Source organism: Molossus molossus, unplaced genomic scaffold, assembly GCF_014108415.1.
Source record: "Molossus molossus isolate mMolMol1 unplaced genomic scaffold, mMolMol1.p scaffold_m16_p_16, whole genome shotgun sequence".
NCBI classification, from domain to species: Eukaryota; Metazoa; Chordata; class Mammalia; order Chiroptera; family Molossidae; genus Molossus; species Molossus molossus.
This window is the reverse complement of record NW_023425351.1, coordinates 42,205,156-42,232,612: the sequence shown is the minus strand read 5'-3', so window position 1 is coordinate 42,232,612 and position 27,457 is coordinate 42,205,156. Positions and strand designations below refer to the sequence as shown.

Here is a 27,457-nt window from a genome sequence, read left to right as displayed (position 1 = left end):
TAGTGGCATTAAACAATAGTTTTCAATAAAATACTCAGAAAACCACCTATAATGTCCTTAGTTAAGGTGACTTTTCAGGCTAGTTGAGCCTGCTTACTTGCAGAATTCACTAACAGGTATACTTGTTTTGGTTGACTGGCACACAATTTAAAGTAATGTAAATTTGAATGCTGAGATGAAGTAGATACACTGCCTGGTACTGTCCTCCTGCTGGTTTATGGCTGATATCCATTTTCACTGTTGTTAACCAGTGGTAGCTATTCTGATTGATTGATATTATGGCTGGTGACTTCTCATTAGACATTGCCTTTACTGATTATCAAATATTTTGAATACCATCCTTGGAACAAGCCTTGTAACTCTGTTTTCTTATATTAAGACTAATTCATACATTTATGTTTGTGACATCTGGAAGATAGAAGTGTAGATTGTAGAGCCAGAAAACGTGGGCTTTGCCACTTAACAGTTGTATGACATGTGATAGACCACTTAATTTCTTTGAATTATTTTCTCATCTATAAAAAGGGATGATGTATTTCTGTTTACTTAATTGAGTTGTTGTGAGAATTTCATAAAATACCCTTTATAATTGTAAAGTAATATAAAAATTTAAGACATTGTACCTCTGTGTTGTAGAAAATATTTCTTCATTTGATTATTGTTTAAATGATTTTATTGAGGGATAGAAAACTTTCATTTCATAATTGAAGTTAAAAGGCTTAAAGTACAGATACCACATTTGAGCATTAATGTTCAAATGGATTGTTAAAATAATACTGTAGCACAAATAATTTTAAATTAAGACATACCCATGTATTGATATGAATGACTGGATAGTACATCATTTTTTGATGAGGGAAGTGACCCCCTGAAGTATGAGGAGGGGTTTATTATAAAGAGAGAAGAATATAAAGATAGAGGGACTTTATAAACTTTATATATGTGTTTTAGATATGTCCTCTCCACCTTTAATAATTCAGGGCCAAATACAGGCTCTTCCCTGGGATACTCTTACAAGTTTCATAAGGACTGGGATTGTCAGTTTCTCACCACTGTATACTCGGCACCTTTAGCAGAATCTTTATGAGAGAGCTAGTGAGGTACAGGTATTTGTTGAAAGAATTAAAAAAAAATGGATGTCTACATTAGTGTGAATTTATTTAGTTGTTAAGTAAAGACTATGAGGATCTTTTTTTTTTTTTTTTTTTTTATCCTCACCAGAGGACATTTTTCCATTTTTTGTTCAGGTAGAGTGGGAGGGAGAGAGAGGAACAGAGAGAGAGAGAAACATTGATGTGAAAGGAACACATCGAGTGGCTGCCACCCGCACAACCGACCAGGGCTGGGGACAAACTGCAACCGAGGTACGCGCCCTTAGCGGGAACCGAACCCGGGTCTCTCAGGACCGCAGGCCGACGCTCTAACCGCTGAGCCAAACCGGCCAGGGCCTATGAGGATCTTTTAAAAATATGTTATAGAATCATGGAGTTGGAATGAATCTTTGAAATCATCTAGCAAAGCCAGAGAGTTCATAAGTCAGTATAATAAAATCTTCCTTTGGTCTTGCTGTGGGTTTGTCGAGTGGCACATGCTTTACAGCACTGAAATCAGATAGATCCTGAGAACCTGAAGTATAGTGAGTCTATTTAATTCTGAGATTTCTATAGTATAACTCTGAAATATAGGGTACAGGAGCAGAGATAACAAGTCAAAGAGTTAATCAAGGATTAGTGACTTATTGGTTGGAAATAGTGGGATATTAAGAAGATAAAATTCGAAGTTTAGGTAACTGAAAAGGTCAGCATTGAAGTAATTAAACATGACACAATTTTATGGACTGGTACTACTGTTGTAATGCCCCCCAAGCTCTTTAATTTTTACACAAGGATTGGGGAATGGGAGAGGAGAGAAAACCAAGGCATATATGACAATATCACCACCTTGCGCACCTTCTACAGTGGTGCAGTGCCGTGGCCCTGAACAGTACTTCTCCCTCCCCTTCCACTTCCTTGGTGGCAAACCATTGATTTAAAAAGACTGGCAACATCAGATGTAGTATCTTCTTTCTTTTCATGATTACAAGTCTGTATCCATTCATTCATTATTTAATGAGTGCTAAATGTATGCCAGGCATGGTCCCAAGAATTGCAGATACATTAGTGAACAAAACAAAGATCCCTGTTCTTGTAGATGGTTTTCTTAACACAGTGCTAATAGAAACATAAAATGAGCAGAAACATAAAACGTAACATATATAATTATATATTATAAAATATAATTTTAACTTTCCTGGTAAACATATTTAAAAACAATTAAATTATTTTAAGTGTTAATATATACTTAATAACAATGTATTATTACTATTAATTATGCTAAACATTAACAAATTTTAAAATATATAAATATTATTGAAAAGTGTAATCAATATACAAATTATTATTATTACTTTTTTTGGTACTTGCCCCTAGCGGGAACCAAACCCGGGACTCTCTGGTCCGCTGGCCGATGCTCCAACCATTGAGCCATTCTGGCCAGGGCTCAATATACAAATTATTAATGAGATATTTTACATTCTGTTTTTGTACTCAGCCTTGAGCTTCAGTATATATTTTATATTTCTAGCGTATCTCGATTTGGACTAGTCATGTTTCAAATGCTTGGGAGCTACTGTATTGGATGATACAGCTTTAGAGCATAGTGCTTGCTTTCTATGCATCATCAAGTCAGACCATCTGGTACAAGGTACAGAATAAATTCCTGAAAGTACTAGCATTTCCAAATAATGTAAACTCCACCTATGGCTTTTTGTAAAGCCTTATTATGATCTGGCCCCTGCCTGTCTCTCTGCATCTAGAACTAGCATCCTCCTGACTCGCTAAACTTCAGCCTTTCTTGGATGCAAATGTGGTAGGCTTTTTCTTGAATCATGGTGTTTTTATTTTTTGTTTCCTTTTGCGAGGTATGTTGTGTTTCCAGATAGTCAGTCACATGGTTGGCTTCCTCATGTCATTTAGACCTCAGCCAAAATGTCTCTCAGGCTTTTTTGGATTTCTACTCTAAAGAGTCTTTCTCAGTCATTTTCTATCAATAGTTATTTATTTTATTGTACTCATAGCAATTGTCACTGATACTGAAAAAATTTTAAAATGTTTTTTATTAATTTATTTTCCAATTGTATTTGATATATATTATATTAATTGCAGGTATACAACCCAGTATTTAGACATTTATATACCGTATGAATTGATCACCCCAATGAGTCTAGTACCCATCTGACACCATACATAGTTGTTACAATATTATTGACTATATTCCCTATGCTATACTTGATATCCCTGTGACAATTATGTAACTACCAATTTGTGTTCGTTAATCTCTTCAATTTTTTCATCCAGTCCCCAAACCCTCTCCCCTCTGGCAACCATCAAAATGTTCTCTGTATCTGTGAGTCTGTTTCTGTTTTGTTTGTTTGTTTATTTTGTTCTTTAGATTTCGCATATAAGGGAAATCATATGGTATTTGTCTTTCTCTGTCCGACTTACTTCACTCAGCACAATACCCTCTATGTCCATCCATGCTGTTGCAAATGGTAAGATTTCATTTATTTTTCATGGCTGAATATTATTCCACTGAATATTATATATAATACTTTGTTTATTCGTTCATCCATTGGTAGACATTTTAGTTTTTTCGACCTTTGGGCCATTGTGAATAGTACTGTCATAAACATTTATTTTTGAGTACCGGTTTTCATTTCTTTTGAGTATATAACTAGGAATGGAATTGCTGGGTCATATGGTAATGCTATGTTTAACTTTTTTTTAGAATGTTTTGAGGAACTAAATACTGTTTTCCACAGTGCTGTACCATATTGCATTCTCACCAGCAATGTATGTGAGTTTAATTTCTTCACATCCTTGCTAACATAGTTGTTTTTTATTTTTTATTTTTTATTATAGCCATCCTCGTGGGTGTGAAGTGGTACCTTGTAGTTTTGATTTGTATTTCTTAAGGGAAAATGATGATGATGTTTAACATCTGTCTTTTCATAGTATATTTTTGGAGAAATGTCTTTCAAGTTCTTTGCCTATGTTTAAATTTGATTGTCTTTTTGTTGTTGAGTTAGAAGAGTTCTTTATATATTCTAGATTCTAGACCCTTATCACATATAAGATTTGCAGATATTTCCTCTCATTCTGTAGGTTGTCATTTTACTTTAAAAATTTTTAATATTGCTGATTCAGACAAGTACATTGAGAATTTGACAGACACATACACAACTTTATCACAACAAGAGTCATGAGAAAGGGGGAAAATCAAAGGCAATATGTGTTTGGTGTCAAGTTTCTGAAAATGTCCCAACACATGTCATCCCTGCAGGCAGCTGGAGGTAGCCTGTGGTTTTCATTTTCTTCCCCCAGGATTCTGGGGAGAGGTCTGAAATGCTGCGACTAGGAGATTGATGAGCAAATGAGGACTGAAGCAGTGAGGAGGTGCATCTCTCAGCCTTGGGATTCCAGGCAATCAGTAGAGAGCATAAGGCCAATATCTCCTGTAGCTGAGGTCCCTGCCACATCCACTGTAACTGTAGCCCCAGCCGTAGACATAGGGGAATAGGTGCTGCCATAGTAGCCACAGCCCATGCTATAACCCAGGGGGTAGGCATAGTTGCCCCAGTATCAGACAGGGAAGAGGGCCCCAGATAAGTTGCTGCAGTAAAAGGTGTTGGAGTGGAAGGTTTAGGGAGGAGCAGAATGGCTTTCCTCAGTGTGATGATCTCATTTCACTTTCTTAGTAGTGATCTTTAACACACAAAGTTTTTAATTTTGATGAAGTCCAATTTATTAATTTTCACACTTGTTTCTTATACTTTTTATGTCATAATTAATGATCCATTGCCAAACTCAAGGTCATGAATATTTATCCTTATGTTTTATTCTAATAATTTTTTGGTTTTAACTCATATTTAAGTTGTTGATTCATTTTGAGTAAATTTTTATATGTGGTGTAAGATGGGTCCAACTTCATTTCTTTGCATGTTAAATTCCAGTTTTCCCTCAAATTGTTTTACTAAGACATGAACCACTGTGGAGTTGATGGCAACTTCCAGTAGTAATTTTCACATTCTACATAGTCTTTACGTTTTTATCTTTTTAATTTCCACAATATCTTTCTATTATCCCATTGTTGGGCATTTTAATTTTTTCTTTTTTCTTTCCTCATATAGAGCCGTATCTTCTATCTTCGTATAAATTGAGATTTTATTTTTGCCCTGGCTGGTTTTGCTCAGCGGTTAGAGCGTTGGTCCATGGACCAGAGAGTCCCGGGTTCGGTGTTTGCTAAGGGCACGTACCTTGGTTGCGGTTGGTCCCTGCCCCGGTTGGGGTCATGTGGGTAGCAGCCAGTCAATGTGTCTCTCTTGTGTCAATGTTTCTTTCTCTCTCTCTCTCTCCCTCCTGCTCTGTCTGAAGATAAATGCAAAAATGTTCTCGGGTGAGGATAAAAACAGACAAATAAATACATTGAGATTATTTTTTCTCTTTCCTCAGCTTATTTTTTGGGTTATAATTGGTGGTTCTGTTAGAGTGAGAAGTAGGTTTTAATATTCTGAGATTTTGATATCACTTGGATGTATTAAAAAAGAGGGTTTTTTAAATAAAAATAGCTTTAATAATAGAGTTGCACTTGAACAAGGTTTGTCAAGAGAGGCAGTAGAGCAAAGTGGTTAAAAGCATAGATTATGGCCCTAGCTGGTGTGGCTCAGTTGTTTGAGTGTTGACCTGCAGACTGAAGGGTCTTGGGTTTGATTCCCTTCAAGGTTACGTACCTGGATTGCAGGTTTGATCTCCGGGCCACCGGTCAGGGTGCATGCAGGAGGCAGTCAACTGATATATCTCTCTCACATTGATGTTCCTCCCCACCCTCTAAAAAAAAAAAATCAATGGAAAAAAATCCTCAGTCGAGGATTAGCAACAACAACAAAAAGGATAGATTGTGATCATACAGGAGTCACATCTTGGTTCACACTTGTGTGTGAAAAGAAGGAAGTTACTGAACCTCTACAACAACTTCCTTTGTTTGTGTTTTCATTTTCCTTGTCTGTCTCTGATGCTTTCATTTTTAAGTTCTCATTATTAGGGTCAGAAATCCATAGCACTGGCTGGCTAGAAGCAGGAGGAGCGTTATTGGTGCTTCATGCAGGAGTCCTTGGCAGTCCATCCTTTTGCCTTTCCTCTGCTTTATGTGAAACTGTTGGTTTTTATTTTCATCTAGAATGGCAGTGCCCTGGCAGATGTGGCTCAGTTGGTTGGGTATCTTCCTGTGCAAGAAAAGGTTGCTGGTTCGATTCCCAGTCAGGGCACATGCCCTTCCTCTCTCTCTAAAAATCAATAGTAATAATAATAATAACAACACCTTATTAAAAAAAAAAAAAAAGAATGGGAGGCATCACATGGAAGAGTGTGAATTTACTTTCTCGGGACAAATAGCTGTGATATTGCTACCTTATTATTTGAAGATGTAGAAAAAACTGATTTCTTAGGGTCTTGTTGATTCTTGGTATATGTTACCTGCTTTAGGAATAACATTTATAATTTTAAAGAAAGGAGACATTTAATGATGACATTTTATTTCATTAGTAAAATGTGTAATAAGAATGACAAAGAATATGTTTGGGGAAAATCAGGTTCTCAGTTTTTTACTTTTTAGCCTTTCCTAGAGTTTTGATGGTCATCAGAAAGAAGTGCTTATTACCATGCTCGCTTGTAAGAGTTTGTCTAACATGATATTTCAATCAAGTTTTTAAAATGTTTCTTTCTAGTTAACAGAAGATGAAATTGCAACTATTCTTAAATCTACTTTGAAAGGACTAGAATATTTACACTTTATGAGAAAAATACACAGAGATATAAAAGCTGGAAATATTCTTCTCAATACAGAAGGACATGCAAAATTGGCTGATTTTGGCGTGGCTGGCCAGTTAACAGTAAGTGTAATAATTTGGAAATACCTTTGGCTTATATGTCCAGATTTGATTGTGACTAAATTTTAATAACTTTTGGGGGTATGGAAAGAAATGTATAGCTTCCTTATTCTTGGGTAGAAGGAACCATAATTTGAATATTATTTATTACTTTTATTTACAACTTAAGAGACATTGAGTAAATACGAAAATATATGTAGTCATTGAAATGCTTAAATATTCGAAAAGGAAAGCTACATTGGTTCATGTGTGTAGCTTTCATTGTTTTAGTACTGTCTTTAATTACAGTAGTGGATATAAGTTACTTGTAGACTCAGTTATTTTAGAATTCAAAATTCCTAAATATGTCATGTCATAACTAGTTGAAATTTTAGGAAAATAGTTTACTTGATCTGTAATCTGTAGTATTTGAGGGTTTCACATGTATAGTTTCAATGTGCTGGCAAACAGATTCCTCCGTGTTTTTGTACTAGTATTTATGTCAGTACAATGCTTTTGCAGGACACAATGGCAAAACGCAATACTGTGATAGGAACTCCATTTTGGATGGCTCCTGAGGTAATTCAAGAGATAGGCTACAACTGTGTGGCTGACATCTGGTCCCTTGGCATTACGTCTATAGAGATGGCTGAAGGAAAACCTCCTTATGCTGATATTCATCCAATGAGGGTAAGAACATGATGGTTTTCTAAAAATATCAATGTTATAAGTGTTGGCAATGTTACAATGTTAATGTAAGTAAATAGAAAGTAAATTAAATAAGTTCATTTGAATTTAGGTTCTGTGCAAAAACGGTAAAATTATCTGTCAAAGATTAGTGACTTAATTCACCCTTCCCCAAATCCTTAACTGTGAGAAAGGAAGTGAAGGCTATACATTTCCCTCTACAATCACTGTTCTCTTCCCCAAAAGACATACCTGTGAAAATTCCCCTTGCTTTTTTATTTTTCTTTTTCTTTACTGATTTTTTTGAGAGGGGGAGAGATAGAAACATCTATGAGAGAGAACATCGATTGGTTGCATGCCCCTCACTGCGGATTTGGTCCACAACCTGGGCATGTGCCCTGACCGGGAATCGAACCTGTGACCTCTTGGTGCATGGGTTTATGCTCAATCACTGAGCCACACCCGCCGGGCTCCCCTTGTTTTTCAATAGAAGAAAGGGTTGGTAAGTTTACTACATTCTCCAAGTCATTGTTTTCTCTATGTGGCAGTGGAGGCATTGGAAGAAATCAGTTCTTTCTTTTCTTTTTTTTTCAAATCCTCACCTGAGGACATTTTTCCATTTATCTTCAGATAGAGTGTGAAGGAGAAAGAGAGAGAGAGAAACATTGATGTGAGAGGGACACATCAACTGGTTGACTCCTGCACAATTCCAACCAGGGCCGGGACCAAACAGCAATTGAGGTACGTGCCCTAGGCCAGAATCAAACCCGCGAGCTGACGCTCCATCCACTGAGCCGAACTGGCCAGGGCAATTCTCTTTTCTACTCACCCTGCAAGTTCTGCCTTTCTTTGTTTTTGTTTGTGTTTGTGTTTTTAATCCTTACTCAAGAATATGTTTATTGATTTTAGAGAGAGAGGAAGGGAGACAGAGAGAGAAAGAACTATTGTTTCCTGTATGTGCCCCAACCAGGATCGAACCCAAAACCTTTTGGTGTATGGGACAATGAACTGAGCCACCTGGCCTGGGGCTGCCTGTCTGTGTTTTTGTTTCTCCCCTTTTTCTTCCCTTGTCTGAGGCTAACATGTAAAAAATACTGATTTCTAATATTGCTATGTACTTGTAAGCAAATTAATCTTATTTTTTTAGTTAATGCTTAGTGAGAAAATGTACTGTCTTTTTATTGAAGATTATTATATGCTATGAACTCCTTTTCTGGCATGATTTTTGAATTTAGAGTATATACCTTGTATATTCAAGTCTAATTACCTATGCTTTAGGGTTTGTGATGATATAGTTTTTACATTTATTGTTATGTGAATCTCAATTCATTATAGATAAGTGTATTTATCTTTGTAAACTTATTGCCCTCTAGTGGCTGTAATCACCTCAAGAAGAAGGGATACAGGAATAAATTGCAAAGAGAAAGAGAGGGAAAGAGAAGAGTGTGTGTGTGTGTGTGTGTGTGTGTGTGTGTGTGTGTGTGTAAAGCAGAGAAGATGGTATGGTGTTCGAGTGACTGGAGAAACACATGAAGTAAATACTTGGGATGAAAAAGAATGCAGTATTTTAGAATATCTGGAGAAGAATAAATTGCAGTTATTTCAGATGTTACAATGTTGTTATGGATTGAATTTCAATAATAAAGGTTACAGTGTACTATACCTAAAATATTAAAAAAATCTGCTTACCACTTTAAAGAGAATTCTTTGAGTAATATAGTGGTATAGAATATGTATCTTCTTTCTTGTGCATGTGAATTCCTTTGCTAAAGTGAAAAAATAAAAATGACATGAATTATTTGTTTAAAATAACTTGAGAAATATGTACACGGTCAGCATAAAATCAGTAACACAGAATCTCATTTCTTATCTGATTATCTTATCATTAGTTATCTTTGATACTTATAGTTAGAATATTTTTAGGGTGATCCTCAAAATAGGTGTATTTGAATTAGACTTATGGAGGTAAATTAAATTACCCAAGGCAGTCTAGCTAAGTACCAGAAGTGGGACTTATTCCAGGACTTAGATTATTGCTATCTGCTTCCTCCTTGTATAAATCTTTTTTATTTTATTTTTAAATTTTTATTGTTGAATGTATTACAGATGTTCCTCATTTTTTCCCCATTGACCTCCTCCTCCCCACTCCCGCCCCCCTCCTGCCTTTTCCCACACTGTTGTCTGTGTCCATTGGTTATGCATATAAGTTCTTTGGTTTATTTTTTCCCACTCCCGAACCCCTTTCCCTTTGAGGTTTGTCAATCTAGCAACCAATTTGTACTTCTTAATCCCTTCACCTTTTTTACCCATTCCCCCAACCCCTCTCCCATCTGGAAACCAACAAAATGTTCTCTGTATCTATGAGAATGTTTCTGTTCTGCCTGTTCATTTTGTTTGTATATTCTCTTGTTGATAGATATGTATTCATTGCCATTTGTTTGTTCATATATTTTATCTTTTTCTTCAAAAAGACCCTTCAACATTTCATATAATAACGGTTTGGTGGTGATGAACTCCTTTAACTTTTTCTTGTCTGGGAAAGTCTTTATATGGCCATCGATCCTAAATGACAGCTTTGTAGGTTAGAGTAATCTTGGTTGTAGGTTCTTGCTTTTCATCATTCTGAATATTTCTTGCCACTCCCTTCTGGCCTGCAAAGTTTCTTTTGAGAAATTAGCTGACAGTCTTATGGGAACTCCCTTGTAGGTAACTAACTGCTTTTTTCTTGCTACTTTTAAGATTTTCTCTTTGTCTTGAACCTTTTGCATTTTGATGATGATGTGTCTTGGTGTGGGCCTCGTGGGGTTCATCTTGTTTGGGACTCTGTGTGCTTCCTGGACTTGTATGTCTGTTTCCTTCACCAAGTTAGGAAAGTTTTCTGCCATTATTGTTTCAAATAGGTTTTCGATTTCTTGTTCTCTCTCTTCTCCTTCTGGCACCCCCAAGATGTGAATGTTGTCCCAGAGGCTCCTTACACTATCCTCATTTTTTTGGATTCTTTTTTCTTTTTGCTGTTCTGATTGGGTGTTTTTGCTGTTCTGATTTTGCTTCCTTATATTCCAAATCGATAGTTTGCTTCTTGGCTTTACCTACTCTACTATTGAATCTGTGTAAATTATTTTTTATTTCAGTTAGTGCCTCCTTCATTTCTGACTGTGCATCCATCATTTCTGACTGGTCCTTTTTTATGCTCTTGAGGCCCTCACTAAGTTCACTGAGGTTCTCACTAAGTTCATTGAGCATCCTTATAAGCAGTATTTTGAACTCAGCATCTGTTAGGTTGCTTATCTCCATTTCGCTTAGTTCTTTTCTTGGGGTTTTGTTCTGTTCTTTCATTTGGGACCTGTTTCTTTGTCTCCTCATTTTGGCTGCCTCCCTGTGTTTGTTTCTATGTATTACTTAACGAGAGGTATGGGGCTCGCTGAGACCAGATGCTGGTCGTTTGAAAGAATTTAGGAAAACTTGAAGCAGGTTCCAAGACAGACCAATTCTATGGTTAAGCAACTGGCAACAGCTTGGGTGGGCCTGAAAGTTGGGTGGGGCGGGGCCTCAGGGAGTCACCAGGGCGGGGCTACCAGTGTGAGCCAGGTTGCTGGATATGGCAACTGTCTGCTGCCCCAGGGAAGGGCTCACCAAAGGAACAAGGCCTCTGACAGCACGTTTGTCTTGGAGAAAGCCCCCTCTCCAGCCCTCGCTCCAGTGCCAAACAGCTCAGCTCTTCCCTGTATGTCTCTGGTGCCCCTCGAGCTGCCTCCCCTCCTAGCTTACAGGGAGAGAGTCTGATAAGTCATGTGCGGGCCCTTTAAGAGGAGCTGCCTGGGGCTCCAGCTGCCTCAGCCTCCCTGAGCCTCAGTTCCCGCTGGTTTTTCCAGCCAGAAGTTATGGGGATTCTCTTCCTGGCACTGAAACCCTGAGTGGGGTGCCTGGTGTAGGATGGGGACCCCTCAGTCCTCAGGGAGGACCTTCCCCGCCCAGGTAGCCTCCTGATTTTTATCCGCCACATGTGGGTGTGGGACCAGCCCGTCTACCTCTGCCCCTCCTACCAGTCTTGATGTGGCTGCTGCTTTAATTCCGTAGTTGTAGGACTTCCATTCAGCTTGATTTCAGGTGGTTTTGAATGATGGTTGTTCTGTAGTTTAGTTGTAACTTTGATGTGGTTGTAGGAGGACACTATACCGCGTTTACCTACCCTCCATCTTGACCGGAAGTCCTCCTTGTATAAATCTTATTTTTCCATTCAAATATTCTGTTTAGCAGATAACAAAGAATTGTAATATATAGCCTCTACCTTTCAAATATCACTTCACAGTTTGAATTAACACATATGAAATAGTATGAATATACTTGAAAATATTTTATCTTTTTAAATTCTATCTAATTTGTCAATCAATCAGACTTTCTAGAATGCTTTCCTCAGTTTTTCTATCAATTTAAATTCTACCAATTTTTCAAGTCCCATCTCATTTTTTATGTCTAGGTAGAGCCTTCTTTGATAGTCACTACCTAAGTTGATTTCTCTTTTTCCTCATAATTTGCATATAGGCAACTCTTGACTCTACAGTTCTTCGAATAGTTTACCAAGTGTTCCTTTATGCATTTCCAAATACCATATGGTTTTAAGTTGCTATTTAAATTGTTATCATTATTTAACTTATCTCATGTTTGTGAATTACCCTACAAATCAGAGGATGAACAACAAGTGTTGGGACACTTTCAAGATCATGTGGTAAATACAAGTTTTCCAATATTTGAATCTTCACTTGACAGCTGAAATTTTATCACTGTCAACAAATACTACAGTTTTCCTTGAAATGATAGATTTACTTGCTTCATTTTTGAGAAAATTGCTTGTCAAATACCCAAGACTGAATAATTATGGTTTTTCTGTTTGTTATTCTTTCAAGTAAAATTGATGTTCCTTGAAAAAAGAGTTGCAGCTTGTTTTGCTTGCATTTCAGTCACACAAGTGCTTTTCCTTGAGATAATCATTGTTCTTCTGTAAGAGGGGCATGTACTTCATGTGTATTTCCCATTTTGTCACAAAGAATATTGATAAAAGTCAATAAATTTAACAATATTTACTGCTTCATCAAGGTTTGAATAGTTTGATTGGGATGAGGTAGGAAGATAAAAGGAAGAGCTGTCCAAGAGAGAAACATAATTATTGATGTCCCAGCTACAGATGGGAAGTGAGAAGTTATAGTGTTATCAGTATCAGTTTGTGGGCATTCCTCCAGGAATGCTCAGCAGTAGAGTGCAGTGCATTATGGCCTTGATCCCAGGTTTGAGTTTTAATGAATGAGTGTCTTGGAACGATGGGACTACAGTGCATTTAGTTCAGGTATTAGTAATGGGGTACCACCTGGAAGGGGAGGGGAGAGTATAAGGAAATGCAGGGTTCAAGGAGCTAGACATTGTTCTCTACTTTTGCTGCATAGCATTCCGCTGGGGAGCTTTAAAAAATTTCTGGTGCCTATCACAAACCAATTAATTCAGAATATCAGTCTTTTCGTGAGGTTAGAGAGCAGATAAAGTTGTAGTTAAGGTACGAGAAAGCTGGTAGGATATGAAACTAATTAGGGAGTGAAATATTAAAGTTTTCTTTTTAAATTAAAATTTCTTATTTTTTTAACAACTCAGTAAAATAAATATTTTAATCTTCATTATAATAAGTGGGTTGGATGAAATGGATATTTAAAGGGTTATGTTATTTGTTAATGTGACATAACTTGTAAGTGGCATCACTGAGATAGAAACTCAGGCTAGTCTATATTCTTGCCTAAACACTAAAGAAATTCTTCTGTGTTTACAGTTGACCCTGGAATAAGTGGGGTGCCAACCCCCAGGTAGTTGAAAATTTGTGACTCTTCCTAAACTTAATTACTGTTGATTAACACATATAAATAGTTGATTAACACATATTTTGTATGTTACATGTATTTTATACTTTATTCTTAACAATAAAGTAAGTTAGAGAAAAGAAAATGTTATTAAGAAAATCATAAGGAAGAGAATATACATTTCACATATTGAGAAAAATCCACACGCAGTTGAAACCTGTGCTGTTCTAGGGTTGACTATATATCGCAACTGTGCACACGGAGGAGTGGCTAGCAAAAATAGGAAATCTACAAATCATATAATATCATCATATAATTATTAATTTAAAATATGAGCCTTCTAAGTTTGTTCCAGAGGAGCAGCACATATAGACAGATTTCACTTTCTGTGTCTTTTGTTCCCCATCTACTTTTTGGTAGCAATATAGGCTTGAGATAATCAGTAGTCGACAAAGTTGTGACAATAGAATGAAGAAGTGATTGACAGAAAGACCACTACAACAGTTGGAGGTAAAGGAAGCTAGTTCTTTTAATACAAGTAAAAGATATTATATAATTTCTACATATAGTTGGCTATCTAGAAAAGGAGGCTAAATTAGAATGTGGTGGGCCAGCTTTCCTAGCCTTCACATCCTGGGGTGGGTGGGAGTCCAGCCACTGTTGATATTGCCTGACTGGAGTAAAGATTCTAACCAGTGTTTCTGAAATTACCTTTGGCCATTCTCACAAAAGTGTACCTCTTTCTACTGTGCCTGTCCTCTAGACGCTTGTAAATAGGAACAACTCCAGAACAGTGATCCTGACTCCAAGACTGAGTGAACTAGAAGTAGGTTTCCTAGTCATTTTCTCAGACATACCACTCTGTTTGAGACCCATGCTTGCTTAGGCCAGCAAAAATTAGGGACAAGAAGAGGTGCATCAACTTGGATAATTTAGAATGGAATTGCTTCTGCATAAATAGTCATTAGTTAATATTGTGCTTTTTACTGATTAAGCTTTTGAAAGATATATATATCTAGTGTATCATGGCCTGGGAGATGTGAAGAACTTAAAGATGATACTAAATTAGAAAATGAAAGTAGTTATATTAAATTGGAACTTGGCAGTTAATTTAGAGTAGGTCTTTTGAAGGTGTTAAGACTTGAGGCTGTTTTACATGCTTTTAGTTTATCATTTTATCAAATATTGGTACTTTAATCATTCCTGAGAGAGAATAAGAGGTATTTAGAGCATAGATATTCAAGGAGGAATTTCCTACTAAAAAGAGTTACTAAAAACACTGGATTTGTTTAATGGCAAGGGATGAATCGAATTTGTTAGTTTTGCTACAACTCTCTCTTTAAAAGAGAAAACTGTACTGTGTGCAAATCAGATTGTTACTATGGTGGACAGTAGTAATTATTTGTGTGGTAAAGAACACTGATGAAGCCCTGGCCGGTTTGGCTCAGTGGTTAGAGTGTCGGCCTGTGGTCCAGAGAGACCCGGGTTCGGTTCCCGCTAAGGGCACGTACCTCAGTTGCAGTTTGTCCCCGGCCCTGGTTGGTCGTGTGGGTGGCAGCCACTTGATGTGTCCCTTGCACGTCGATGTTTCTCTCTCTCTCTCTCTCTCTTTCCCTCCCACTTTATCTGAACAAAAAATAGAAAAATGTCCTCGGGTGAGGATTTAAAAAAAAAAAAAAGAACACTGATGAAGTACACACTAAAACATGTAAAGCTTTCTAAGTGGAGGAATGAAATGTGCTTATAAATTTACATCCAGCTATTGGATTACAATTAATGATTAATAGCAAATAGAAGTAAATATCTGCTCAAAATGTAAACAAATACATTTTATTAAAACCCAGTTTATTTTTAAAAGTTAAATATGAAGTCACCGAATTAATTTTGGTAAGTTAATTAAATAAAAGATTAAACAATTTTAATTTTTAATTCTGTTAACCACAGACTCCTGTAAAGAACAGTCTTCTCTGCCCTTTAGGAAATATAATTATAAAAAAACCAAGAAATGGCCCTGGCCAGTTTGGCTCAGCGGTTAGAGTGTTGTCCTGCGGTCCAGAGAGACCTGGGTTTGGTTCCTGCTAAGGGCACGTACCTCGGTTGCAGTTTTTCCCTGGCCCTGGTTGGGTTGTGCGAGTGGCAACCACTCGATGTGTCGATGTTTCTATTTCTCTCTCTCTTCCTCTCTCTTCCTCCCACTCTATCTGAACAAAAAGTGAAAAATGTCCTCGGGTGAGGATAAAAAAACATAAAACAAGAAATGAGTGAGGGGCATCATTTTTCTAAATGTCTATCACTGTATCCCTCCACCAAACCTAAGCACTTTTCTATAGACATCACTAAGACTTTACTGATTGTTAACACAGTTTTGCTTCTGTTCTTTTTGTTTTGTTTTACAAGCTTGTGTGTTTGGTTATCAGTTAGCATAGTGACATGGTAAGGAAAGAACTGTTTGAATCAGACTAAGGACAGCAAGCAGGCAAGGAACTACTGAGTTCTGACATCAACTGAAGGAAAGAAAATAAAAATAAAAATAAGAATTTTACTTTTGTACAATATAATGAATGTTTTACCTTTAAAAAATAAGATGTACAAATATATAGTATATCTTAGGAAAATTTATGTCAGATGTGACTTACGACAATTGGAGGCATTTTTTATTTATTCATTTAATAAATACTTTCATTATGTGAGCTAAGATAAGAGGGAGGAGGATTTGTTAGCCTTTCTGGGCCTTGGTTTGCCTCCGCTAGCACTCCAGCTCCTTGCCCTCTAGCACGCAGCCATCTGCTTGGCCACCCTGGCCTGGGCTTGAGCGATGCATGCAAGAAGCGCGTGCTGCCAGACTGCTTGCTCCTTGAGAAGACTGCTGATTTTGGTGTTCTTTTTCCTTTCATCATACTTCTGAATTTTCTTTGATTTTTGTTGTTGAAAGTCTCTTCCTTCTCAGGAGTCAGCTTGGCTCCTGTCTTGAGGCCCAAGGGCAGTGCCAAGTGGAGTCATACTTCTGTCAGTACCATGTGTGCCAGTGAGCATAATGCAGTTCTTGAGTAGGTTCTTGATGTGGACCATTTTGTTGTTGGTTGCATTGTAGACAACATCAAGGATCCTTGTTTTGCACATATAACATTCTGAACCCAAGGAGAAGCTGCCCATGTCCAACCTTAAGGCACCATACGTATTAACTTCCTGTGCTCAGACTGTGTGTGTACTGTGGGGGCCTGGAGATATTTAAATGGCAGTTTTTTTGAAATTCAACTTATATACAGCATGACAATTTCTGTTTAAGAGTAAGTTTGGAGTTATTTTAGACTAAAGAAGGTCTCTCTCTCTCTCTCGCTAAGAGAATACATATATGATGTTAACTTTCTTTCCTGAAGAACCTTTTCCTTAGTCTTGTTATTTTTTCCAATTAGCCTCTCCCCATCTCTTCCACATTTTTTTGGAGAAACATAGTGAAATAAATGCTCTAATACATGCAAGTTAAAAAAGTCATTAGACAAAAAGTCACTCTTTATAGTGCATATTGAAAAATAAGACACAGATAACATGGTATTTCTCTTCATAACCAAGTATGCTGCTAATTCAACATGATTTCTTAAAAAGAGAAGACATACAAAAGTAGTTACATATATATCTAAGGAGTAAAAACTGAATTAACCATTTTTTTTTAAATAAAAAAACAAAAATCCATGACCTCTTTCTTGTCCAATTAATAATACAATTTGATTGACACATTCTGGGAGACTGGGCTTAGGTCAAGGTAGGAGTCGAATAATACCACACCCAGGACACTTACACAACTTCCATTTCCCAGTCCCTGCGACATATGACTCAATAGACACCTGGTTCATCTTAGTGTGTGTCCATGGCACTTCCTCTTGGAAGATTCCTCACGAGTATTTAACATGGGACAGTGTATTTATTTCACCTGGGAATGAATGAAGGACGATGAGGGTGTTAATTCACATAATTCAAATTTATTGGTGGGAATGTCCTGGATGAAGACCTCTTTCTTAAAGCCTGAGATAGCAGGGGCAGCCTTTCTCTGTGGTCTGACATCTAGGCACCCCTGTATGGGTGCTGTGCCAGATTCCCAAGACATGGGCCAGGAGCATACGAGCAAACCACTCTTCTGCCCCACCCAGGATGGGGGCTTCAGGACTTGCCTTTGACACACATACTCATGGACATGGTATGGTTGGGACTACAGCTTAGTAGTGAAGCCTTTTTCTCTTGCTTTTCATGGATACATTTTGGCTTGAATGACATATTCAGTGCTTGTGAGGTCCACTTTTTTACTTTTTATTTTATCTTTTTACCCCTCATGGTAATTTTTTAGTGCTGTTGTAACAGTTACCACAAATTTGGTGGCTTAAAACAACAGAAATTTGTTCTCACAATTTTGGAGGCCAGAAGTCCAGAAATCAAGGTTTGACAAGGCTACATTCCCTGCAGAGGATCCATGTTTTTGCCTCTTTCAGCTTTTGTGGCTGCTTGTAATCTTTGACATTCTTGTATTGTAGCTGCATCACTTCACTCTATGCCTAGATCTTTTTTTTTTTTTTTAATTCTCACCCGAGGATATATTTTCATTGATTTTAGAGAGAGAGGACATTGATGTGAGAGAGAAACATCCATCAGTTGCCTCCTGTACATGCCCCTAACTGGAGATGGAACTCTCAACCTGGGTATGTGCCCCAATCAGGAACTGAACCTGTCTGTGACCCTTCAGTGTATGGATTGATGCTCCAACCAACTGAGCCACACCGGCCAGGGCAGAATTTTATTATTTTTTAAGACTGAATAACATTTCATTGTATGTGTAGAACACATTTTGTTTATCCATTCATCCATCCCTTGACACTTAGATCGCTCTTGTGAATGATGCCACTATGAACATAGGTGTACAGTGATCTCTTTGAGACTGTACTTTCAATTCTTATGGGTATATATATCTAGAACTTAGATTGTTGGTTCATATGGAAATTTTATATTTATTTTTTTTGGAACTTCCAGACTATTTTTTATAGCAACTGTACCATTTTACATTCACACCAGCACTGTACAAAGGTTCTAGTTTCTCCACAATCTTGCCAACACTTATTTGTGTCTTTTTGATAGTATCCACTCTAATGGGAGGGAAGTGGCATCTCATTATGGTTTTGATTTGCATTTCCCTAATCACTAGTGATGTTGAGCATCTTTTAATGTGGCTTGTTATTCATTTGATTATCTTCTTTGGAGAAATGTCCATTCAACTCCTTTGCCCATTTTTGAATTGGGTTGTTTTTTTGTTGTTGAGTTTCTGGTCTCATTTTTCTTGACTCTTCTATGGTATTGATTTGTTTTTTACTTTGTGCTGGTTGAGGCCCTAGTCCTTTAACTTTTACTGCCTCTGTTGTCCTTTCTGCTGTCCCCTATCACTTTTGCACCCTAATTCTAATACTAAGTCTAAATCTCCTTGTAATTCTTCCTTTGTAATCAGTCCTTTGTGAGGTCTTTGAGTCATATGGTTTTCACTCTCTGTTTATAACTTGCAGATCTACAAGTAGAGGATTACTCATTTGTAGTTAATTATATACTAAGAGGTGGGTAAAAGTAGGTTTACAGTTGTGAGTACAAAAATCAATTTATTCCTGTATTATATATTTTTTCATATAAACAACTGTAAACCTATGTTTGCCCACCCTGTATATTACTTTGCTTTATGCAGTGGATGTGCTCTGAACTTGTATAAATATTTTGTAGTTGTAAATCAGCATTTTAAATTCTTTGGATATTATTTTTAGAAAATAATTTTTAATAACACCTTAGTAATGAGACTAACACTCTTGAAACTTATGTGCCATGTAATTGTGTATATTTTTATGGTTGGACATAACTATGTTATTGTTAATACAAAATTTAGTTATTAATATTAAAATATTTTTGATTTAGTATTGATGTTAAAATGGAAGAAATGCATATTCTAATGTGGAGGGAAGTCAAACTTTGGATCAGTTGGAGAGTGTCTCAGCTGTCCTACACTGGTCATTTTATGTCAGAGAAACTAAATGCCATTTAACTATGGATGTTTGGTTTTTGAAGACAAGTACTCTGGAATTTTCTTTCTGTATTCTTGTACTTCCGTTCCTCTTTCTTTTATTTCTTTCTACAAATATTTAGTGCACATTTATCATGTACCAGCTGGACTTGGAGGATATAGTGGTAAGCAGAATGGACATGTTTCCTGTTTTCTTGGAACTTTGAGTTCAGTGATAACTAGAATTCTAATGTTAGAAATTTTTAGCTTTCCTTTTGTGGGGGTTTGTAAGGGGTAAATATATATTCAGTTATTTAGAATATTATATGTATGTATGTTACAGATTATATAGAATCATATGCCTATAGAAGAGAATTTTATTACTTTGTCATTTCATGCATCACTTGTTTTTCTTCTTTGAACTTATCTTCATCTTCCTTTTTTCTCTCTTTTTCTTGTTCCTGCCTTTCTTTCTTTGTTCCCTGTCCCCTGACAGCCTATTTACATGAATGCTTACACACTCCCCTTCCTGCCTTTGCTTTGCGTTCCTTTCTTTTATATTGCCTTTTTTCTTCGCTGTCTATTCCCTGCATTTTTCTGCCCGATTATTTTAAGTGATACCCTGATTCTACTAACCATACTTTAAAATCAGAAATAGCCAAGGATTCAGAGAAGTAGGGCAAATTGGATCATTGGAGAATTTCAGTACTACTTCCAGGACATACGGTTTTTCACTCTGTTTGAAAGTTAGAGTTTTTTTGCACTGCAGTCCTAATACATGTGGGAGTACCAAGCATTCCAACCCCTAAATTAGGGATTAAGGTTTATTTCAGTGACAGTTTCAACATATTTCTGTCCTGTTGGAGTTATTATTTTTGAAGAGATGAACAAGTGAGGAGGACAGAATGAACAGATCTCAGCTTCTCTTGGTTGAGCCTGCTGAGGTCATCCCAGAGGGTTTCACAGGGAAGACAAATTTCCACTGTTAATTTATATTCAAACCTTAACTATTGATATTGCCAAGTGCTTTGTAAACATGATTAGTTTGGTAACTATTGAGGAAACAATCATAACTTTCCTATTAACATACAAATTACATGAATATGAATTATAGTTTTGGAGATATATTTTTATTCAGTACTGTATTTGCTTATAGTAAGAATCACCGAGAAAGAATTACTCTAGAATCCATCATTTTAAGATTTTAATGTGGAATAGTGACAGAGACAATATTTCTCTGTATTTTGTGGGAGCATTTAAAAAATTATATGTTTTTATTGATTTTTTTTTAGAGAGAGAGAAAGGGAGAGAGAGAGAGAGAAACATCGATGTCAGAGAGAAACATCAATCAGCTGCTTCTGGCATGCCCCACACTGAGGATCGAGCCCCCAACCCAGAAATGTGCCCTGACTGGGAATTGAACCGGGACCACTCAGTCCATGGGATGACGCTTAGTCCACTGAGTCACACTGGCTGAGCTAGATCTAAGTTTTAAATGCAAGTGTTTTCCATTTAATATTTGTGTGTCTAATTGAACCTAGTAGAGATACTTCTCAGGTGTTAATATTGAAATCTGGGAAACTCTCGTTCTTCTTTATCACAATAATAAATTTTGTACTTAGAAAAAGAGTTAGTGAAATAAACTAAGAAATGAAAGTAAGTAAATGCTAATCAAATACAATTTGAAAGGTCTATCATCACTTAAAAGGGTTTGACTTTAAAACTTTTTCCAAGCACAGTATATTTATTAAACACTTAAATTTTAAACTGATATAATTCGTATACTTTTTATAGTACTTTAGATTTTGTTCCCTTGTTGAAGGAGATCAGAAAGACTAGTGTGTGCAACCTCATAGTGTTGGTTTTTTGTTTTTTTTAAATTTATTTATTTTTGTTACAGATGTTTCTCCTCCCCCCCCCCACTAATTCCCCCCCTCCACCTCCCTCCTTGCCCTGTCCCCAGCTTTGTTGTTCATGTCCATTGTTCATGCATACATGCATATAAGTTCTGTGGTTTATTTCTCCTCCACCACCCCCTCTTCTGGGGATTGTCAGTCTGTATCTCACTTCCCCGTCTCTGGGACTACCCCATTCTTCAGGCTGTTATGTTCATTGTATTCCACATATAAGTGAGATCATATGATACTTGTTTTTCCCTGTTTGGCTTGTTTCACTTAGGATAATACTTTCCAGGTCCCTCCATGTCGTCTCAGAGGATAAGAGATCTTTTTTTTCTTACAGCTGCATAGTACTCCATTGTATATATGTACCATAGCTTTTTTATCCATTTGTCTACTGATGGACATTTGGGCTGTTTCCAGATCTTAGCTATTGTAAATAGTGCTGCTACAAACATGGGGGTACATATATTCTTTCTGATTGGTGTTGCAGGCTTCTTAGGGTATATTCCCAGCAGTGGGATCACTGGGTCAAATGGAAGTTCAATTTTTAATTTTTTGAGGTAGCACCATATTGTTTTCCATAGCGGCTGCACCAGTCTGCATTCCCACAAGCAGTGTACTAGAGTCCCCTTTTCTCCACACCTTCGCCAACACTTGTTGTTTGATGATTTGTTGACAGTGGCCATTATGACAGGTGTGAGGTGATACCTCATTGTTGTTTTAATTTGCATCTCTCTGATGATTAGTGATGTTGAGCATTTCTTCATATGTTTCTTGGCCATTTGTATGTCCTGTTTGGAGAGGTGTCTATTCAGCTCCTCTGCCCATTTTTTAATTGGGTTCTTTGTCTTCCTTTTGTTGAGTTGTATGAGCTCTCTATATATTGGAAATTAACCCCTTATCTGATATATCACTGGCAATTTTGCTCTCCCATACAGTGGATTGCTTTTCCATTTTGATGGTTGTTCCTTTTGCTGTGCAGAAGCTCTTGAGTTTGATGTAGTCCCATGTGTTCATTTTCTCCTTTGTTTCTGTTGCCTTAGGTGATGCATCAGTGAAAATTCTGCTGCATATGATGTGCGAAATTTTGTTGCATACATTTTCTTCTAGGATTTTTATGGATTCATGAGTCACTTTTAAGTCTTTTATCCATTTTGAGTTTATTCTTGTGTATGGTGTAAGTTGATGGTGTAGTTTCATTTTTCTGCATGTAGCTGTCAAATTTTCCCAGCACCATTTATTAAAGAGGCTGTCCTTACTCCACTGTATGCTCTTGCCCCCTTTGTCAAATATTAATTGAGCATATTGCTTTGGGTCCATTTCTGGGTTCTGTATTCTGTTCTATTGATCTATATGCCTGTTCTTGTGCCAGTACCAGGCTGTTTTGATTACAGTGGCTTTGTAGAATAATCTGAAATCTGGTAATGTGATCCCTCCAACTTTGTTCTTCGTTTTCAAGATTGCTGTGGCTATTTGGGGTCTTTTTGGTTCCATATGACGTTTTAAAGTATTTGTTCTAGTTCTGTGAAATATGTTGTTGATATATTGATGGGGATTGCATTGAAGCTATAGATTGCTTTGGGTAATATGGACATTTTAATTATGTTAATTATTCCAATCCATGAACAAGGTATGTGCTTCCACTTTTTTATATCTTTCTCTATAATTTTTATTCTTAATTTTTTTTTCTATTTTTTCTTTCTTTCTTTCTTTTTTTTTTAAATCTTTATTGTTGACTGTAGAATGTATTGACAGATGTTCCACATTTTTCCCCATTGACCCGTCCTCCCCACTCCTGCCTCCCTCCCGCCTTTTCCCACACTATTGTCTGTGTCCATTGGTTATGCATATAAGTTCTTTGGTTTATTTCTTCCCATCCCCCCAACCGCTTTCCCTTTGAGGTTTGTCAGTCTAGCAATGAATTTGTACTTCTTAATCCCTTCACCTTTTCACCCATTTCCCCAACCCCCCTCCCATCTGGCAACCAACAAAATGTTCTCTGTATCTATGAGAATGTTTCTGTTCTGCCTGTTCATTTTGTTTGTATATTCCATTGTTGATAGATATGTATTCATTGCCATTTTGTTTGTTCATACATTTTATATTTTTCTTCAAAAAGACCCTTCATCATTTCATATAATAATGGTTTGGTGGTGATGAACTCCTTTAACTTTTTCTTGTCTGGGAAAGTCTTTATATGGCCATCGATTCTAAATGACAGCTTTGCAGGATAGAGTAATCTTGGTTGTAGGTTCTTGCTTTTCATCATTCTGAATATTTCTTGCCACTCCCTTCTGGCCTGCAAAGTTTCTTTTGAGAAATCAGCTGACAGCCTTATGGGAACTCCCTTGTAGGTAACTAGCTGCCTTTCTCTTGCTACTTTTAAGATTCTCTCTTTGTCTTGAACCTTTTGCATTTTGATGATGATGTGTCTTGGTGTGGGCCTCGTTGGGTTCATCTTGTTTGGGACTCTGTGTGCTTCCTGGACTTGTATGTCTTTTTCCTTCACCAAGTTAGGAAAGTTTTCTGCCATTATTGTTTCAAACAGGTTTTCGATTTCTTGTTCTCTCTCTTCTCCTTCTGGCACCCCCAAGATGTGAATGTTGGCACACTGGAAGTTGTCCTAGAGGCTCCTTACACTATCCTCATTTTTTTGGATTCTTTTTTCTTTTTGCTGTTCTGATTGGGCGTTTTTTGCTTCCTTATATTCCAAATCGATGGTTTGCTTCTTGGATTTACGTACTCTACTATTGAATCTTTGTAAATTATTCTTTATTTCAGTTAAAGCCTCCGTTGTTTATAATTGTGCATCGATCATTTATGACTGGTCTTTGTTTATGCTCTTGAGGCCCTCACTGAGTTCATTGAGCATCCTTATAAGCAGTATTTTGAACTCATCATCTGTTGCTTATCTCCATTTCGCTTAGTTCTTTCCTTGGGGTTTTATTCTGTTCTTTCATTTGGGACCTGTTTCTTTGTCTCCTCATTTTGGCTGCCTCCCTGTGTTTGTTTCTCTGTATTACTTAACGAGAGGTATGGGGCTCGCTGAGACCAGATGCTGCTCGTTTGAAAGAATTTAGGAAAAACCTGAAGCAGGATCCAAGACAGGCCAATCCTATGGTTAAGCCAGTGCCAACAGCTTGGGTGGACCTGAAAGTTGGGTGGGGCGGGACCTCAGGGAGTCACCAGGGTGGGGCTACCAGTGGGGGCCAAGTTGCTGGAGTCCCAATATGGTGGCTGTCTGCCGCCCCAGGGAAGGGCTCACCAAAGGAACAAAGGCCTCTGATAGCACGTTTGTCCTGGACAAAGCCCCCTCTCCAGCCCTCGCTCCAGTGCCAAACAGCTCAGTTCTTCCCTGTTTGTCTCTGGTGCCCCTCGAACTGCCTCCCCTCCAAGCTTAGAGGGAGTGAGTCCAATTAGTTCGTGTGCGGGCCCTTTAAGGAGCTGCCTGGGGCTCCAGCCACGTCAGCCTCCCTGAGCCTCAGTTCCTGCTGTTTTTCCAGCCAGAAGTTATGGGGATTCTCTTCCTGGCACTGGAACCCTGAGCGGGGCACCAGGGCTTGTTGTGGGACGGGGACCCCTCAGTCCTCAGGAAGGACCTTCCCAGACGAGGTAGCCTCCTGATTTTTATCGGCCACACGTGGGTGTGGGGCCTGCCCGTCTCACCAACGTCTCGCCGCTGTCCCTTGCGCCTCCAACCCTCCTACCAGTCTCCATGCAGCTTCTTTCATTCTGTAGTTGTAGGACTTCCATTCAGCTTGATTTCAGGTGGTTTTGAATAATGGTTGTTCTATAGTTTAGTTGTAACTTGGAAGTGTTTGTGGGAGGACACGATACTGCGTTTACCTACGCCGACATCTTGACAGGAATTCCTTCCTCTATAATTTTTTCCAATGATCTGTAGTTTTCTGCGAATAGGTCCTTTATTTCTTTGGTTAAGTTTATTCCTAGGTATCTTAATTTTTTTTTTGCCATGATGGTAAATAGGATTGTTTTTCTAGTTTCTCTTTCTGTGAGTTCATCATTGGTGTATAAGAATGCCGTTGATTACTTGACGTTAATTTTTTATTCTGCTACTTTTCCAAATTTATTTATTAAGTCTAGTAAATTTTTGATGGAGTCTTTGGCGTTTTCTACTTATAGTATCATGTCATCTGCGAATAATGACAGTTTCACTTCCTCCTTTCCAATTTGGATCTCTTTTATTTTTTCTTCTTGTCTTATTGCTGTGGCTAAGATTTCCAGTACTATGTTCAATAAGAGTGTTGAAAGTGGGCATCCCTGTCTTGTTCCTGTTCTTAAGAGAAATGCTTTTAATTTTTGCTCATTGAGTATGATGTTGGCTGTAGGTCTTTCATATATGGCCTTTATTATGTTGAGATATTATCCCACCATTCCCACATTGCTGAGCATTTTTATTAGAAATGGGTGCTGGATTTTGTTGACTGCTGTTTCAGTGTCTATTGATAGGATCATATGATTTTTATCTTTCATTTTGTTTATGTGATGTATCACATTTATTGATTTGTGAATATTGTACCAGCCTTGCATCCCTGGGATGTATCCCACTTGGTCATGCTGAATAATTTTTTTGATGTATTGCTGGATTTGATTTGTTAGTATTTTGTTCAGGATTTTGGTGTCTATGTTCATCAGGGATATTGGCCTGTAGTTTTCTTTCTTTGTAGTGTCTTTATTTGGTTTTGGAATTAGAATTATGCTGGCCTCATAAACCGAGTTTGGAAGTCTTCCTTTTCTTGAATTTTTTGAACTAGTTTGAGGAGAATGGGTATTAGTTCTTCTTTGAATGTTCAGTACAATTCCCCCGTGAAGCCGTCCAACCCTGGGCTTTTGTTTGCTGGGAGAGTCTTGATTAGATCTTTAATTTCTTTTGTTGTTATTGGTCTGTTCAAGTTTTCTATCTCTTCCCGGTTCAGTTTTGGAAGACTATGTGTTTCTAGAAATTTTGCATAGATTGTCGAATTTGTTCCCGTATAATTGTTTATAATATTTGTTAACAATCCTTTGTATTTCTGTGGTGTCAGTTATTATTTCTCCTCTTTCATTTTTGATTTTGTGTATTTGGGTTCTCTTTATTTGTTGGTGAGTCTAAGGGACCATCAGTCTTGTTTATCTTTTCAAAGAACCAGCTCTTTGTTTCATTGATCCTTTGAATTGTTTTTGTGGTCTCCATGTCATTTATTTCTGTTCTGATCTTTACTTTTTCCTTCCTTCTACTTGCTCTGGGGTTTTCTTTTTGTTTGCTTTCTATTTCTTTAAGTTGTGAGGTTAGATAGTCTATTAGAAATTTTTCTTGTTTCTTGAGTTAGGCCTGTAGTGCTATGAACTTCCCTCTCAGAACTGCTTTTGATGCATCCCATAGATTTTGTGTTGTTGTGTGTTAATTTTTATTGGTTTTCAAGAAGTTTTTAATTTATTCCTTGATCTCCATGGTAACCCATTTATTGTTCAATAACCTGCTATTTAGCCTCCATGTTTTCAAATGTCTTTGCATGTTCTTGTTGCAGTTAATTTCTAGTTTCATGTCATTGTGATCTGAGAAGACGCTCGATATGATTTCAGTCTTTTTGAATTCGTAGAAACTTAGTTTGTGCCCTGACATGTGGTCTATCTTTGACAATGTCCCATGTGCACTTGTGAAGAATGTGAATTCTGTAGTTTTGGGGTGTAATTCTCCGTAGGTATCTGTTAAATCCATTTGACCTAGCGCTTCATTTAGAATCTGTGTTTCCTTGTTAATTTTTTGTCTAGAAGGTCTATCCAGTGATGTCAGCAGAGTGTTGAAATCCCCTGCTATGATTGTATTGCTGTTGATTTCTCCTTTGAAGTCCTCCAAAAGATTTTTAATATATGTTGGTGCTCCTATGTTGGGTGCATATATGTTTACCAAGGTTATATCTTCCTGTTGGATAGATCCTTTCAATATTATGTAGTGGCCTTTTTTGTCTTTCGTTATGGCTTTCATTTTAAAATCTACTTTATCAGATATGAGTATTGCTACCCCAGCTTTTTTTGCTTTCCGTTT

The 27,457-nt window shown here is 37.3% G+C and overlaps 1 protein-coding gene across 2 annotated transcripts in view; it reads left to right on the top strand.

The window, feature by feature from the left end:
* STK3 (serine/threonine kinase 3) overlaps window positions 1-27,457 on the top strand; it is a 319,871-nt gene that overhangs the window by 68,762 nt on the left and 223,652 nt on the right. For both annotated transcript variants that reach the window (XM_036264223.1, XM_036264224.1), the window contains exons 5-6: window positions 6,821-6,985; window positions 7,484-7,651. In XM_036264223.1, coding sequence (XP_036120116.1) covers window positions 6,821-6,985; window positions 7,484-7,651 — 333 coding nt within the window. The remainder of the gene's footprint in view (window positions 1-6,820; window positions 6,986-7,483; window positions 7,652-27,457) is intronic.